General features: G+C 51.4%; 6 protein-coding genes across 8 annotated transcripts in view; 4 read left to right on the top strand and 2 right to left on the bottom strand.

Moving 5' to 3' along the window:
• Positions 1 to 877: 877 nt before the first annotated feature.
• Positions 878 to 5,671, bottom strand: LOC125955466 (uncharacterized). The gene is made up of 4 exons (XM_049686602.1): positions 4,362 to 5,671; positions 2,291 to 3,233; positions 1,155 to 2,204; positions 878 to 901 (listed from the first exon to the last, which is right to left on the bottom strand). Exons 1-4 carry the CDS (start codon positions 5,669 to 5,671, stop codon positions 878 to 880), a joined length of 3,327 nt encoding a protein of 1,108 aa, XP_049542559.1.
• Positions 5,672 to 5,761: 90 nt separating this feature from the next.
• Positions 5,762 to 8,396, top strand: LOC125955467 (uncharacterized). Its single transcript, XM_049686603.1, has 2 exons — positions 5,762 to 7,633; positions 7,995 to 8,396. Exons 1-2 carry the CDS (start codon positions 5,762 to 5,764, stop codon positions 8,394 to 8,396), a joined length of 2,274 nt encoding a protein of 757 aa, XP_049542560.1.
• A 560-nt stretch (positions 8,397 to 8,956) lies between these two features.
• Positions 8,957 to 10,037, top strand: LOC125956174 (uncharacterized). Its single transcript, XM_049687789.1, has 2 exons — positions 8,957 to 9,377; positions 9,455 to 10,037. Exons 1-2 carry the CDS (start codon positions 9,053 to 9,055, stop codon positions 9,913 to 9,915), a joined length of 786 nt encoding a protein of 261 aa, XP_049543746.1. The 5' UTR covers positions 8,957 to 9,052; the 3' UTR covers positions 9,916 to 10,037.
• A 1,011-nt stretch (positions 10,038 to 11,048) lies between these two features.
• Positions 11,049 to 12,112, top strand: LOC125956171 (uncharacterized). The gene is made up of 2 exons (XM_049687785.1): positions 11,049 to 11,525; positions 11,598 to 12,112. The coding sequence occupies exons 1-2, from the start codon at positions 11,114 to 11,116 to the stop codon at positions 12,044 to 12,046; spliced, it is 861 nt and encodes a 286-aa protein (XP_049543742.1). The 5' UTR covers positions 11,049 to 11,113; the 3' UTR covers positions 12,047 to 12,112.
• Positions 12,113 to 12,721: 609 nt separating this feature from the next.
• Positions 12,722 to 13,600, top strand: LOC125956183 (uncharacterized). The gene is made up of 2 exons (XM_049687801.1): positions 12,722 to 12,975; positions 13,044 to 13,600. Exons 1-2 carry the CDS (start codon positions 12,910 to 12,912, stop codon positions 13,494 to 13,496), a joined length of 519 nt encoding a protein of 172 aa, XP_049543758.1. The 5' UTR covers positions 12,722 to 12,909; the 3' UTR covers positions 13,497 to 13,600.
• Positions 13,043 to 15,000, bottom strand: part of LOC125956153 (neuropeptide-like 1) — a 15,724-nt gene continuing 13,766 nt past the window's right edge. For all 3 annotated transcript variants that reach the window (XM_049687744.1, XM_049687742.1, XM_049687745.1), the window contains exon 6: positions 13,043 to 15,000. This exon is cut by the window's right edge and continues 1,229 nt beyond it. The gene's annotated coding sequence lies outside the window, so the exon portion shown is untranslated.

Below are 15,000 nucleotides of genomic sequence, written 5' to 3' on the forward strand. Positions count from 1 at the left end.
TTGTCGCAATGGATTACACTCGGTTTTCCCCGTAGCGACACGAAGCGCATGAGAGCCGAGATGAAGGCCTGCGTGGATTGATCTTCCACTACCTCAAGGTGTACTGCCTTCGTCGCGAAGCAGACAAAGATGCACACGTAGACATCGATGCTGCGATGGCCCTTTAAACCGGGGAGCACCACAAATGGCCCACAAAGATCGACGCCGGTGTGTGTGAACGGTGGCGACGCGTTCACTCGAGGTTCCGGCAGAGGGCCCATTTGTTGAGCGAATGGGCGTGGGCGAGCCTTTGCGCACGGAACGCATCGAGCAAGCACCCCCAACACCGTCCGCCGCAGGTCGCGCATCCAGTAACGCGTTCGGAACTCCGCTATTACCAATGTGACTCCAGCATGGAAGATCCTCTCGTGGATGTCCCGGATCATCACCCTCGAGAACGGGTGGGACTTCGGGACAAGGATCGGCAGCCTGGCGCCGTCGGCAAGTTCCGCATTCTGCAATCGTCCTTGCACGTAGATTAATCCGTTTACGCAAACGGGGTTAAGATGTTGCATGCGTTTCGTCGGTGTGATGCATCCTTTCGTCAGCATCTCATTCACTTCGTTGGGATGGGCGGTCGCCTGCATCCTTCGCAGAATGCGCACTAGGCCATCCTCCAGGTCAGCGTGAGTCAATGGTCCGTACGTAGGGACCAGACCGGGGTTCATTGCGCGTTGCGAGGCCATGCCTGCCTTGAAATTGTTGACCGCCCGTCCAAGCCAGGCGAAGTGTCGGCGTGTTTTCGAGAAGGAGCAGTGGTGACGGTACTGCGAAATCAAGTCGTCGCATTCGGGTCCCACGGTAGCCACGTAGACCGAGGCCTGAGAATGCACTGCTCCTAACTCTGCTGCGACTGCTTCATCTGGTGTTGTTGGTTCAGGGAATGCATCACAGCCCGAGTTCAGAAATGTGGGGCCGTTTAGCCAGAAGGCCATCACTTCTGGACGTATAAGCTTCCTCGCCGAGATCCCACGGGAGATTATGTCGGCAGGGTTAAGCTTGGTGGGTACGTATCGCCAGTCCGCGGTTGCAGTAACCACCTGGATTTTGGCCACTCGGTGTTTCACGTAGACGTCCCACCGAGTGTTGTCGGATCGTATCCAAGACAAAGCTACTTGCGAATCCGACCACCAGTATGTTTCCTTGACACGGGAGTCGAAGGCATCTCGAATTCTCACGTAGAGCTCGGATAACAACAGGGCGGCTTGCAGCTCCAAACGTGGCAACGTCGTCGTCTTCAGCGGTGCTACTCTAGCCTTTGAACACAACAAGCGTGTCGTTTGGTTGCCCTGATTGTCCGTGAAGGTTACGTAGAATACGCAACCATATGCCTTCAGCGACGCATCACAAAATCCATCGATGCGTATAGTGGTCGGGGCACTAGGAGCAGCCATCCGTGGTATGTGCAGCTTCCGCAACAACGGGAGTTGCGTCGTGAATTCGTTCCACTGGTGGACTGACGCGGGAGACACGCAGTCATCCCATGCGAGGTCTTCGCGCCACAGATCTTGCATTATCATCTTGGCCGTGATGATCACCGGCTGCAAGATCCCAACTGGATCATAAAGCTTGGAAATCCTTGCGACGAGACCACGTTTGGTCAGGTTCTCCGCTAGCTGAAGGATTTCGTCGCCTATGACTAGTTGGAAAGTGTCCTCGGTCGGGCACCAGGATAACCCTAACATGCGAACGGCATCGCGGTCGCCGATCTTCACTGGAGCTTCCCGATGCTCCGGTGGTACGTGATAGAGTACATCGTCCATATTCGAGACCCACTTTCGCAAGGGCATACCGCGGCGAAGCAGCGTTTGTTCCACACCCGAACAGAGGACACGTAGTTCTTCGGATGTGGCGGCACCCAACGACAAATTGTCCACGTAGAACCCATGTCGTATGGCATCTGCGACCGCAGGACTACTGGCACGTACCTCCTCTCCGGCCTCTTGCAGTGCTCTGCATGCCAAGTAAGAGGAGGCTGCCTCACCGTACGTAACGGTGCGCAATCGGTACGTTTGCATCGGCTGGGTACGATGGTCGCGCCACAGGATGCACTGCATCCAAGTATCCTCGTCTGATACCCATACTTGGCGGTACATCTTTGCGATGTCAGCCGTTGCTACCACCGTGTGTAGCCGGAAGTCAAGCCAGATGCGTAATAAATCCGGCTGCAGGACCGGGCCGATAGTTTGGAGGTCGTTGAGTGACACTCCTCCGGTTTTACGACGCACGAATGGGGTATAACGTAGCGTACCCGCTTCGCGTCTTCCGGTTCGACTAGTGTCATGTGTCCCAGCTCAATATACTCGCGCATAAATGCGCGGTAGTCGTCATATGTGCTGGAGTGGCGCTCTAGCTTACGCTCGAGTGCTAGTAAGCGCCTGACTCCGTGCTGGTAGGAATCCCCCAGCTCACTCAACTCCCCCCGTAAGGGAATTTTCACTACATATCGGCCGTCCGGCGCCAATGATGTAGTATCGCGGAAAAAAGCCTCAAGTTCCGGTGCTGTAGCCGACGGCGTACCCGGATTCCACGGGAGAGATGCATCCTCAACCTCCCAGAATCGCTCGATGCACTTACGGAGGTCGTCTTCCACTGTGGCCACTCCACATGGGTACGACCTGACCTTTTGGGCAGCGTCTTGACGGAGTAATCCGCCCACTAACCATCCGAACACGGAGTTCTGGATGGTTAGCCCTCGTTCAGTCCGCCCCATTCCTGGGATGAGCGAGGCGAAGTACACCCCGGCGCCCAATATTACGTCAACTGGGCCACTGACGTAGTATGACTTGTCGGCAAGGTCCAAGTCTGTGGGCATACCAGCATTGCTCCCTTTCAGCGACCGATAGGGGAGGTTAGGCAGCTCCGGGATCACGTAGAATTTCACCGGGAAGCTGCGGGTTCCGTCGCAGTTAGCCACCATCGTTTCGCATTCGCGCGTAACTGCGAGTGGCCCGGAAACACCATCCAACTGCAGCCTTGATGGCCGGAGAGGCATCGGCAGCCGTGTCGCTGCGGCAATGGTAATTGCATCAATTTGGCTGCCCGAATCCATTATGCAGCGTACTTGATGCCACTGGCCATCAGCACCTAACACCCGGGCAATGACCGTCGCTAACAAGGTAGCGATACTGGTCGTAGTGGTATCGTCGTCACGGGAGACGCACGAGGGTGTTCCACGGGAGGATTTGCGGGGGCTGATGGAGCACGACGCACGAGAGCGTTTATCACGGGAGCACGACGCACGAGAGCGTTCATGAGGAGCACTGGAGCTTCTGACACGGGAGCACGACGCACGAGAGCGTTCATCACGGGAGCACGATGCACTGGAGCGAGCAGCACGGGAGCATGACGCACGAGAGCGTTCATCACGGGAGCACGACGCACGAGAGCGTTCGTCACGGGAGCACGATGCACTGGAGCGGGCAACACGGGAGCACGACGCACGAGAGCGTTCATCACGGGAGCACGACGCACGAGAGCGTTCGTCACGGGAGCACGATGCACTGGAGCGGGCAACACGGGAGCACGACGCACGAGAGCGGGCAACACGGGAGCATGACGCACGAGAGCGTTCGTCACGGGAGCACGATGAATTGGAGCGGGCAACACGGGAGCACGACGCACGAGAGCGTTCGTCACGGGAGCACGATGCACTGGAGCGGGCAACACGGGAGCATGACGCACGAGAGCGTTCATCACGGGAGCACGACGCACGAGAGCGTTCGTCACGGGAGCACGATGCACTGGAGCGGGCAACACGGGAGCACGACGCACGGGAGCGTTTGTCACGGGAGTACGACGCACGAGAGCGTTCGTCACGGGAGCACGATGCATTGGAGCGGGCAACACGGGAGCACGACGCACGAGAGCGTTCGTCACGGGAGCACGATGCACTGGAGCGGGCAACACGGGAGCATGACGCACGAGAGCGTTCATCACGGGAGCACGACGCACGAGAGCGTTCGTCACGGGAGCACGATGCACTGGAGCGGGCAACACGGGAGCACGACGCACGGGAGCGTTTGTCACGGGAGTACGACGCACGAGAGCGTTCAACACGGGAGCACGACGCACGGGAGCGTTTGTCACGGGAGCACGACGCACGAGAGCGTTCTTCACGGGAGCACGATGCACTGGAGCGGGCAACACGGGAGCACGACGCACGAGAGCGTTTGTAGGCACTGGAGCCGAGTCACTGCTCCTCGTTTAAGAGGCTTGCGGAACTGCATAGCATCGTATGATGCTTTTTGCCGCAATGCTGGCACCTCTTCTCCGATACGCAATCGCGAGCCACATGGCTTCGCGAGAAGCAATTTACGCACTTCCTGCGTTCCATGATGAGATTTACCCTTTCCATTGCGGACCGCACACGCATCTCGGGACAGAGATTGCCCTTATGGCCCATCTTGTCACATGCGTAGCACAGCCGACGATCATCTGCCGTTTTCGGCTTAGCGGAAGCCGATGAAGCGGGGCCATCTTTAACGCCAGCCGGATCCCGAGCGATGCACGACTTCGGCTTCGATTGAGCCGCCGCTGGTGCTGTGGTAGCCACGTAGGCTGCCTTGCGCGGTGCTATGGCCGATGCTTGAACCTTGGAGGCTGGGGGGCCACGGGAGGCCGGATCCTTCTGCCTCTTTGGTTCGTAGTAGAGCCGGTTCGCCATAGAATCCAGCTCGTCGCGCAGCTCCTTCCACGTTGGAATGAGCTGCTGGTCGGCCTTTCTGGTAACGCGTGCCAAGCTGTCCTCGTCCAGCTTGGACAGCACTATGCTCACTAGGAACCCGTCCTCCATTGTAGAGGGTGCCTCCTCTGGTTTTCCGGCAACCTGACGGGCTGACGTGATGGCCGTCTCCACCACGTCGATGAGCCGCATCAGGCCGTTCGATGAGGCGCTCGACAGTCTTGGGGCCTCCAAGATGGTACGGAAATGCCCCAAGAAGGCCACTCGCTTCTTATAAAACCGCTCTTGGAGCCTCATCCATGCCTCCTCGAAAGGCATACCAGCCTTTTCGAACGATTCCGCGCTCTGCAAGGCCGGCAGATACCCTGCAAAGCACTGCTGGAGGTACGCGTAACGTGTCGCGTCCTCCTGCCAGCCGGACAGGCGCCGCTCAAAGCGGGACGCGAACGATGGCCAGTCGCTCGGGTCCCCGCCGAACTTCGGCAAGTCAATGCGAGGCAGATGCTCAGGCCTCGGCGCCGGACTTGCCGTCGTCGCGTCCAGCACGGAGCTGGACGCCGTCTCAGCCTTCCGCAAGCGGCCCAGCGCAACCCTCGCCGCTGCGTATGCATCGCAGAATTGGCCGCGGCGTTGAGGCGCACCGGTCTTCGCTTCGAGGCGAGAGAGCACGGCACAGCCCTCCCTATACATGCCCTCCAGCATGTCTGCCTTAATAGGCACCAATTCGTCGTCAAGGTGCCCGGCCTTGGCTTCGATTGTCACGGCCCGCATGGCTTCCTCGAGCGCGGCCAGCTGCCGCGCCCCCTCGTTGGCGGCGGATGGCCTTCCCAGCTCTTGGCTCGTGCCTTGCCGACCACTATCTGTGTTGCCACGAGGCACATCCGCAGCCCGCGGCACCTTTTCTCCACCGGACTTCTGGTCACCAGCTGGCGAATTGGTGATTGGCATTGTTACCTGACCAAACGTGGTCTCGTCGCAAGGATTTCCAAGCTTTATGATCCAGTTGGGATCTTGCAGCCGGTGATCATCACGGCCAAGATGATAATGCAAGATCTGTGGCGCGAAGACCTCGCATGGGATGACTGCGTGTCTCCCGCGTCAGTCCACCAGTGGAACGAATTCACGACGCAACTCCCGTTGTTGCGGAAGCTGCACATACCACGGATGGCTGCTCCTAGTGCCCCGACCACTATACGCATCGATGGATTTTGTGATGCGTCGCTGAAGGCATATGGTTGCGTATTCTACGTAACCTTCACGGACAATCAGGGCAACCAAACGACACGCTTGTTGTGTTCAAAGGCTAGAGTAGCACCGCTGAAGACGACGACGTTGCCACGTTTGGAGCTGCAAGCCGCCCTGTTGTTATCCGAGCTCTACGTGAGAATTCGAGATGCCTTCGACTCCCGTGTCAAGGAAACATACTGGTGGTCGGATTCGCAAGTAGCTTTGTCTTGGATACGATCCGACAACACTCGGTGGGACGTCTACGTGAAACACCGAGTGGCCAAAATCCAGGTGGTTACTGCAACCGCGGACTGGCGATACGTACCCACCAAGCTTAACCCTGCCGACATAATCTCCCGTGGGATCTCGGCGAGGAAGCTTATACGTCCAGAAGTGATGGCCTTCTGGCTAAACGGCCCCACATTTCTGAACTCGGGCTGTGATGCATTCCCTGAACCAACAACACCAGATGAAGCAGTCGCAGCAGAGTTAGGAGCAGTGCATTCTCAGGCCTCGGTCTACGTGGCTACCGTGGGACCCGAATGCGACGACTTGATTTCGCAGTACCGTCACCACTGCTCCTTCTCGAAAACACGCCGACACTTCGCCTGGCTTGGACGGGCGGTCAACAATTTCAAGGCAGGCATGGCCTCGCAACGCGCAATGAACCCCGGTCTGGTCCCTACGTACGGACCATTGACTCATGCTGACCTGGAGGATGGCCTAGTGCGCATTCTGCGAAGGATGCAGGCGACCGCCCATCCCAACGAAGTGAATGAGATGCTGACGAAAGGATGCATCACACCGACGAAACGCATGCAACATCTTAACCCCGTTTGCGTAAACGGATTAATCTACGTGCAAGGACGATTGCAGAATGCGGAACTTGCCGACGGCGCCAGGCTGCCGATCCTTGTCCCGAAGTCCCACCCGTTCTCGAGGGTGATGATCCGGGACATCCACGAGAGGATCTTCCATGCTGGAGTCTCATTGGTAATAGCGGAGTTCCGAACGCGTTACTGGATGCGCGACCTGCGGCGGACGGTGTTGGGAGTGCTTGCTCGATGCGTTCCGTGCGCAAAGGCTCGCCCACGCCCATTCGCTCAACAAATGGGCCCTCTGCCGGAACCCCGAGTGAACGCGTCGCCACCGTTCACACACACCGGCGTCGATCTTTGTGGGCCATTTGTGGTGCTCCCCGGTTTTAAGGGCCATCGCAGCATCGATGTCTACGTGTGCATCTTTGTCTGCTTCGCGACGAAGGCAGTACACCTTGAGGTAGTGGAAGATCAATCCACGCAGGCCTTCATCTCGGCTCTCATGCGCTTCGTGTCGCTACGGGGAAAACCGAGTGTAATCCATTGCGACAACGGTCGCAACTTCATCGGTGCAGCCAGGGAACTGCAGCGAATACGCGATGCCTTCACCAACGCCGAGTTCCAACACAGCATCATCGAAAGGGCCGCCGAAGAAGGAATGCGCTTCGCCTTCATCCCCCCGCGCAGCCCTAACTTCGGTGGTCTATGGGAGGCAAACATCAAGGTGGCCAAGCGACTGCTAAAAGCCGCCGCCCACGGTGCGCAGTTAAGGATGATTGAGATGCAAACTTTGATGCATCAAATCTCAGCAATCCTTAATTCCAGGCCTCTTACTGCTGTCCGCACGGCACCCGAGGACGTCGAGGTGTTGACTCCAGCGCATTTTTTGATTGGTCGCGCCTCCTTCAGCACACCGGCGATGCTGAGAAATGACGACGCTGAGCCCATTCACACGCGGTGGAAGCGTGTTCAGCGGCTAACCCAACAATTTTGGACTCGATGGCGGTCCGAATACTTGGCGCAATTACGTTGCGCCGCTAAGTGGACTCGACGAATGCCGAACGCTCGCGAAGGACAAATCGTATTGATCGGCGATGATAATGTTCCCGTGTCTCGGTGGCCGTTGGGTATCATTATCAGAGTCTACCCTGGCCCGGACGGGGCTATACGAGTCGCCGACGTGAAGACAGGTAGTGGAGTCTATCGGCGAAACGTCCGTCTACTAGCTCCCCTGCCCATCGATCCTGTGGTTCCTGCTACGTGCGGCGACCCTGGCGATCCTGCGGTTCCTGCTACGTGCGGCGATCCTGACGATCCTGCGGTTCCTGCTACGTGCGGCGATCCTGACGATCCTGCGGTTCCTGCTACGTGCGGCGATCCTGACGAACTTGTGGTTCCTGCTACGTGCGGCGATCCTGACGATTCTGTGGTTCCTGCTACGTGCGGTGATCCTGCAGATCCTGTGGTTCCTGCTACGTGCGGCGATCGTGCCGCGACGGCGGGACATAGGGACGACGAGCCTACAGCAGGCGTTTGGGACGGACGACTCCGTCCCAAAGGGGGGAGGATGGTGCAGTACGAACGTGTACTGCACGAATAAGTGGGCTCCACCGCAACTACAACTCTGATGACGATCTTGTAGCGGCGGTGGTCTCCTGGGCAAGGGTCAACCGTCAGGTGTCATTTCGGGCACGCGGTTGACCCGGATGCGCCCAGGCTGAAAAAGGCCCAGGTGAGTGCTGAGAGCGTGGGTGGCTCAGCACTCACCAAATGATAAGGCTGATCGCTCTGCGCTAGCAGAGGATCGGCCTCTTCGATTGCAACACTCAAGGTAAGCTGACACGATTCCTAACGCAAATCATTTTCGTATAAACGATTCCCCAACGAAATCATTTTTCGTACAAAATCAATTAACAATAGTTTTATTTGGTAATTTATACGAAAAAAGCGAAGGATCCCTGTCTGTTTTTAATAAAGAATTTAATAAATCCCATATATTCTAATGAGAAAAAGGCAAAATGAAGACAATCTGGCACGTGATCGTTGTATACATACGACATTAAATAAATATCATTTAATACACTTAATGCAAGCTACTCGGCCTCACCCTTAATCAAGCATTTGAACGTGAGACTAGACACTGTGATAACCATCGTTATCTTATTCAATAGAAAGGGGAATCCTGTACTGAAACGTGATTGCCTCTATTGCCTCGAACTACGGAAGTAGTGTTGAAGAAGCTACTTAAACTCTCAGATATCCACATTCCATTGCAGTATTCACGATGCAGTTAGCGATTCTGTTATCATGTGCTGTGATTGGTTTGCTGAGCACGTCTCCATCCGGTCAGACAACCACTAATAGTGTAGCTGTTAGAGCATTTGTTAAACAAGATTGCGATGGAGTTAAAACGTATATATGTGACACTTGTACCTCACGGCGGCCATGTATCGGTACTACCGAGATCGCCCAATCCATAAATTGTGCTACCGGTTTGTACTGCGTCGAAGGTACTTCCAGTGATCGATGTGGACCGATTGCGTCCGATGTTTGTCTACAGTCAACGGTCAGCACTTCCTTTACCTGCACTTCTACCGGCATTCTACCAGGTTGTAACATTCTACGCGGTATTCCATAGCAGCACAGCTAACTGTTTACAACTCTACGTTAACTGTATGCATTGCAGATCCGAACAATTGTAACAACTATCACGTTTGCTTGGCCGTCGGAGAAGCGTCGAGCGTTTATAACTGCGCACCGGGATATGTCTTTAATATCGCATCGGCCGGATGCATCCGTGAGGTTTCGACCACCAACTGTGTTACTGTGACCTGTCCGGCCGGTGAGCCCACCTATGTGCTGTACGGTACATCACGCCAGTACTATGTCATCTGTGACGGTACTAATCCTCCGACCCATATCCTTAAGTGTCCGAATCAAGCCCTGTTCAGTTTTTTCTCGGGAAGCACACGTTTTGGTGAGTGTGTTTACACGTGCTCTGGACAAGGCAACTACGCTAATAGCAACAATCCCAGTAGCTACTTCCAGTGCTATGTATTAAATGGCCGAATTGTCTACAGAGAAGTTGACTGTCCGCAAAATACTATCTTTAATCAAACATTGCGTTACTGCGTCAGAGCTCAATAGATTCAGCTGAGAGACTATTACATGGAAAACATGTAAAACACGTAATGTTAAATTAAGATAACAAATCCCTAGCTTCTTTTAGCTACTAATAGAGTGTATTTATGCCAACAATAAAGACGCTGATCTACTTCAAAAATTAATTCTCATTTATTTCGTTTGCAATCAATAATTCAAATATGTTTAGTTGGATACAAAAAATCTATTGGATTTTCCTGTTCTCAAAGTGTAACAGTTTCCTTAGTATGCCATTAGGCGGTGCCAGACGGGGCGAAAACCCTAGCGCAAACGAAAAAATTAATGCCAAAACGGTTTCGCTTAACCCTTACACGCTGTCAAACTTTTATACGTCCGCGGACTTTTTCGCTGAACCCTTGACGCTATCGAACGCTTTATTTACGAAAATGTAGGTTCTTTTGTGTATTGTTTTTGCATTTTTAATATAAATATAACAGCAACAGCAACAAAATCGTTAAAAACTGCAAAATTTATTCGGAAATCAACTTCAGCGGCCAAAACACAGATGAAAACAATACGTTTGACATTTCGGCATAAATTTTCGGGGTTTTACGCCTGCCACACGAAGCGAAAACATTTTGGCATTAATGTGTGTGGCTCCGTGTGGCAGCATCTATTGAGTGCTAGGGTAACATTACCAACAGCATCAAACATTTCGTTTGTCCATTTAAAACACTCTTCAATGGATAATTAATAATAATAGGTGATTTATGAGTGATTAAAACTATGATTTCTTCACATTTTTTATTGGTTATAATCTTTAATGACACTACAGCACTCATTTCATCATTGATTACAGTAACAATATGATTTTAATACAGTTTTGTAAATCCGTTTTTATAAATAAACCATTTTAATCCATCTTTTTTGCTATCTACGGCTATCTCTACAATGCAGCTTTACCGAAGCAAAAATGCATTAACCAAATAAACAGCATTCAATATACTAGAGGAAAAGATAAGCTATCAGCTGGCGGAGAAGAACCGCAAACTGTTTACCTTGACAATAGCTAAAGCACTACTGGTACAATAAACCCAGAGTGATCACATTACGGCAAATGGTAAAGACTTCTAATAGTTCCATGAAAACAAGATTAACGCCAGACACGGACGCTACATGCATGCATCAGGGTCAAACAGCATTATAAGGACGAGATGCATCGTAGCTTCTAGTGATAACGAAAATGGTTTTCTTGGCGGTGCTGCTTACGGCATTGGTGGCAGTCGTGTGCTGCCAGACTGCATTAGAAACGAATTTAGCGACAAGTGCCACTTCGTCGGAGCTAATTGACCCAGAATTCGGTGTCGGAGTGTCCGGTACATTGGTAAACACCAGCTCGTTGCTCCTGCGTCTAACAGCCATCCCTGGTGTTTGCGATGGGACGAAACAACTCGTGTGTGCCTCGTGTACTACGCTGCGAGTGTGTTTGGGAACCGTTCCGGGGCAAGATCTAACCGTCACATGTCCGACCGATCAGCCGTACTGTAACTTTGGTACCACATCCGATCGCTGCTCTGCTGACCCCATACCCGGCGTATGCAGCGACCCAACCCAGAACGTTCCAGTTACCTGCTCTGCTGTGGGGAAGCTTCCTGGTAAGAGAAAAGTGGTCGATGCCCGTTTTTTTTTCGATGCTAAACAGACACTTTTCTTTTCTTTTTCATTAGATGCAAGTAATTGTCGTATTTATCACGGCTGTCTAGCCATCGGTGAGAGCTCCTCGATATACACGTGCCCGGCGGGCTACGTATTCCATCCCGGGCTCGAGCTATGCGCGCTGGAAAATCTCTTTGCACGCTGCACCCGTCTCCAATGTTCTGCCAACTTCCTGGGGCATGTTCGCTACGGGAACTCGTTCCGATTCTATGGGTTCTGTGATGGCACCGGGCAGACACCGATCGTGTTCAAGTGTCCGAATCGAGCCAACTTCGCCTTCATTGCTGGCACCACCTTCGGTGAGTGTGTGTACGCGTGCCCTGCCCAGGGAAACTTCCCCAACACCAACGATCCAGCGACATACTTCCAATGTTTCTGGGCCAACCGTCGCCTTAGATACAATGTAATCCGATGTCCGGCGGGAACGACATTTAATGCAACTCTTCGTATCTGTACTTAACCTGTAATTCATTTACCTGGATTAGGAGGCAGACAATGAATTAAGAAATAAAACTAATGCACTGCAAATTTTTGGTTTTAATTCGGTCTCATTCTACCACAGATACTTACTTGTACACTTGTGCACACATGTAATGTTAGATTATTGTTTAAACACTTCCAACAATTAGCTAGTATCCAAAGGTAATAGAATATATGTAATGATTGCCAGAAAATAGAAAGAGCTTATATATAAAAAGCTGTGCAGTGAAACCGATTTGATATTAACGAAAGATTGTGATTTATTTCTTTATTTAGAGAGTAAGTAATTTATGATATCTTTTTCTAATCGTTCATCACTAAGCAGCAGAGTCAGGCATTTGACGGATCGTTTATGATTAATTTTTCTTCTCGTTTGTTGCATTTATTATACACGATAGTATGGAGAGATTACATGGAACCGTTAAATTGTTAGGTCAATTGTTATTTTATGGAAATTTTAAACTTAATATCTCAATAGTTCTTCAAGTTCTGTTCCTCAGACTGCCGCGACTCGGTTGTATCGCTCCGTTCATATGTTAGTAACACGCCAGAGCGTACATGTGTGCTGCAGACGGTTGCACATTCTAATACCCCCAATAGCGGTTCCGTTTATGACCGACCGGCGAGCTGCACTTAGCTACACTATATTCCTCTCTGCTAATTAGTGTATCGCTCCTCGGAGATAGAGAAGCGTGCGTTATCGAGTGGACTGTGAGTGCAGAAGGGAAGCAGTGTTGTACTGTTGGTGCTAGTGTCACGGTCGCAATAAGTACACTCTCTCGTCCCTTTGGATGATGATTTTTTGTTAGCCGCTATCGTTGCTGAAAGAACTTCTTTCCGAAAATGAATACTTCTCTCATCCCGTGTGCCGGAAAGCTTCTGGTACTCGTTTTTGGTTTCGTGTTGATGGTAAGCTGAAAACAGTGTGAATGAATTTGAAATACACGCACGCGTAACACGTGATCATCTCCCATCAGTTGCAGTCCTGTGAAAGCAATCCCGTACTGGTGTTGGTTGCCAACGGAAGTGACATTACAATCAATTTTCCCGGTGAAAACAACAACAACCATCTGTTCAGCATAGTCAGCGCATCCGGTAACAATAACCCATCGATGTTCGACTGGATCGGCGGTAATGGAGCAAACAAAGCACCAACGATCACACTCGGTGCGAGTGATGCACACCAGGAACCGCCACATCGCAGAGCGGAAAACCTGGATAACTCCGAGGAAAACGATAATCCCGTGACGGAGCGATGGGGACCACTACTGCGCCCTGGCACGACCGGCAAACGAAATGACGACGAACCTCTCGGGATACTGCAAACGTTGAGCACTACCACAGAAGCAATACCTGTTAATACCACCGCTTTATCGATGCCCATCTCCAACACCACGCCCAAAACTACTCGCGTGACACACAGCTCATAAAATCGCTGAAAGTAGCACCACAAAACCATTCGTACACACATTGTAGGCACTGAAAATCCTGAATAAAACTGTTAACCCCGTAGGCCCCTTGCAAATCCAAACAAACACCAGCGGCTGTGACTTCTATTTGTGTGTACCTTTATTTCAATGCTTCAATTTCTGTTCTGTGAAAGGATGCTTTAGTTTGAAGTTCTGCGGTTGTCCTTTGCACAGATCGTTAGGGAGGAAGAGGATGATAAATACAATCAGTAAAGTTTATCCGTTCACTATGTATATAATTAATGTGTATAAGTTTATGTATGTATATATATATATATGTATATATTTTTAACTCATTTTTCGTCCTGGGTTTACACCAGGGCCAACACCCCTCCGCATGTTTAGAGGTGCAAAGGTTCACTTTCTGTATCATAATGTACGGAAGCATCAACGCCCGCACTAACCAGCGAGAAGAATTATGCACCCATTCCCTAAATACTAACCTGATCGGAACAGTGACCAGTGACCGGAGGGGGGGAGGAGCTATGATAAGAATGGCTCATTACATCAATAATACTTCTGCTCCACAGTTTCGGAGCCACACATTTCATTTTCAATCTCTCAACCCACTGCTTTCGTTACTTAGTACGTAGCATACCTCAAAACGGAATTGGAAATTCGCATGGCTGTGTGCATGCTTTTACTGGCCATTGATGATCCATTATTGTCTCGATTGCACCGCATAAAACCTAAATTACTAGCCTCTTCTCCGTGTTCATACACATTGACTTACATCTTACCCACGGGGTTCCAGAATTTCTTTGCGGTATTCGGTATTGTCCAGTTTATATTATGTATTGTCTTATAATGTTATTGTCTTCTTGTGCCAGAAACGAGCAGGTTCTCATCTACTGCTTATTGTCGATTCATTTGACGAAACGGTCAATTGTGTTCGCCCCCCTTTTGCGCGTTACCGGCTGCTCCTGATTATTGTCCTCGAGTTTGGCTGTATTGGAACGTAAATATATCAAAATCGTCGCTCGTACTGCGACTCCTAACTTTATCCAGTATCAGTTCATAATGTGCCCCTCAGTTTAATCATCCTTACACGATTACCACCATTTTCGTATTTTCCCGATACCTGCTAGAGACCTGGCATGTTCAGTGCAGTGTGTGTTCATTTACAGGCAGCAAATATTGAAAGAAACGTTGCAGGATCGACGAGATTGTTATTGTCTATGCCTTTCAACAAATGCGCAACAAATCAGAAATTATTCCCCCGAATCAACACGGCTCTGTTGAGATTATCAAGGACAACTTCGTTCACTGACTGACCACCCTTACGCCCTTACGTCTCCAAAGACATGATGTGATACACTTTTAAAATCTATACACTTTTGTCACATTTTTTGCCTAGAGTTTTACATGCTGATAAACGTATTCAATACATTTTGGAATGATACTGTTCCGTTTCCCCGCTTTGTGTTGAAGTTTTCGGTAAAAAAAAATTATAACGCCGAATCGC

The sequence above is a fragment of the Anopheles darlingi genome, chromosome 3 (assembly GCF_943734745.1).
Source record: "Anopheles darlingi chromosome 3, idAnoDarlMG_H_01, whole genome shotgun sequence".
In the NCBI taxonomy this organism is placed as follows: Eukaryota; Metazoa; Arthropoda; class Insecta; order Diptera; family Culicidae; genus Anopheles; species Anopheles darlingi.

Bases quoted from the DNA above. Each gene is read 5' to 3' on its own strand.
- LOC125956174 (XM_049687789.1), top strand. From the start codon at position 9,053: ATGCAGTTAGCGATTCTGTTATCATGTGCTGTGATTGGTTTGCTGAGC. The intron at 9,378-9,454 runs GTTGTAACATTC...TATGCATTGCAG, and splicing joins TTCTACCGGCATTCTACCAG to ATCCGAACAATTGTAACAAC.
- LOC125956183 (XM_049687801.1), top strand. From the start codon at position 12,910: ATGAATACTTCTCTCATCCCGTGTGCCGGAAAGCTTCTGGTACTCGTT. The intron at 12,976-13,043 runs GTAAGCTGAAAA...ATCTCCCATCAG, and splicing joins TTTTTGGTTTCGTGTTGATG to TTGCAGTCCTGTGAAAGCAA.
- LOC125955467 (XM_049686603.1), top strand. From the start codon at position 5,762: ATGATAATGCAAGATCTGTGGCGCGAAGACCTCGCATGGGATGACTGC. The intron at 7,634-7,994 runs GTGTTGACTCCA...TCCGTCTACTAG, and splicing joins CGGCACCCGAGGACGTCGAG to CTCCCCTGCCCATCGATCCT.
- LOC125955466 (XM_049686602.1), bottom strand. From the start codon at position 5,671: ATGCCAATCACCAATTCGCCAGCTGGTGACCAGAAGTCCGGTGGAGAA. The intron at 2,205-2,290 runs GTACGCTACGTT...CCGGTCCTGCAG, and splicing joins AACCGGAAGACGCGAAGCGG to CCGGATTTATTACGCATCTG. The intron at 902-1,154 runs GTAGCTTTGTCT...CAACAACACCAG, and splicing joins ACTGGTGGTCGGATTCGCAA to ATGAAGCAGTCGCAGCAGAG.
- LOC125956171 (XM_049687785.1), top strand. From the start codon at position 11,114: ATGGTTTTCTTGGCGGTGCTGCTTACGGCATTGGTGGCAGTCGTGTGC. The intron at 11,526-11,597 runs GTAAGAGAAAAG...CTTTTTCATTAG, and splicing joins TGCTGTGGGGAAGCTTCCTG to ATGCAAGTAATTGTCGTATT.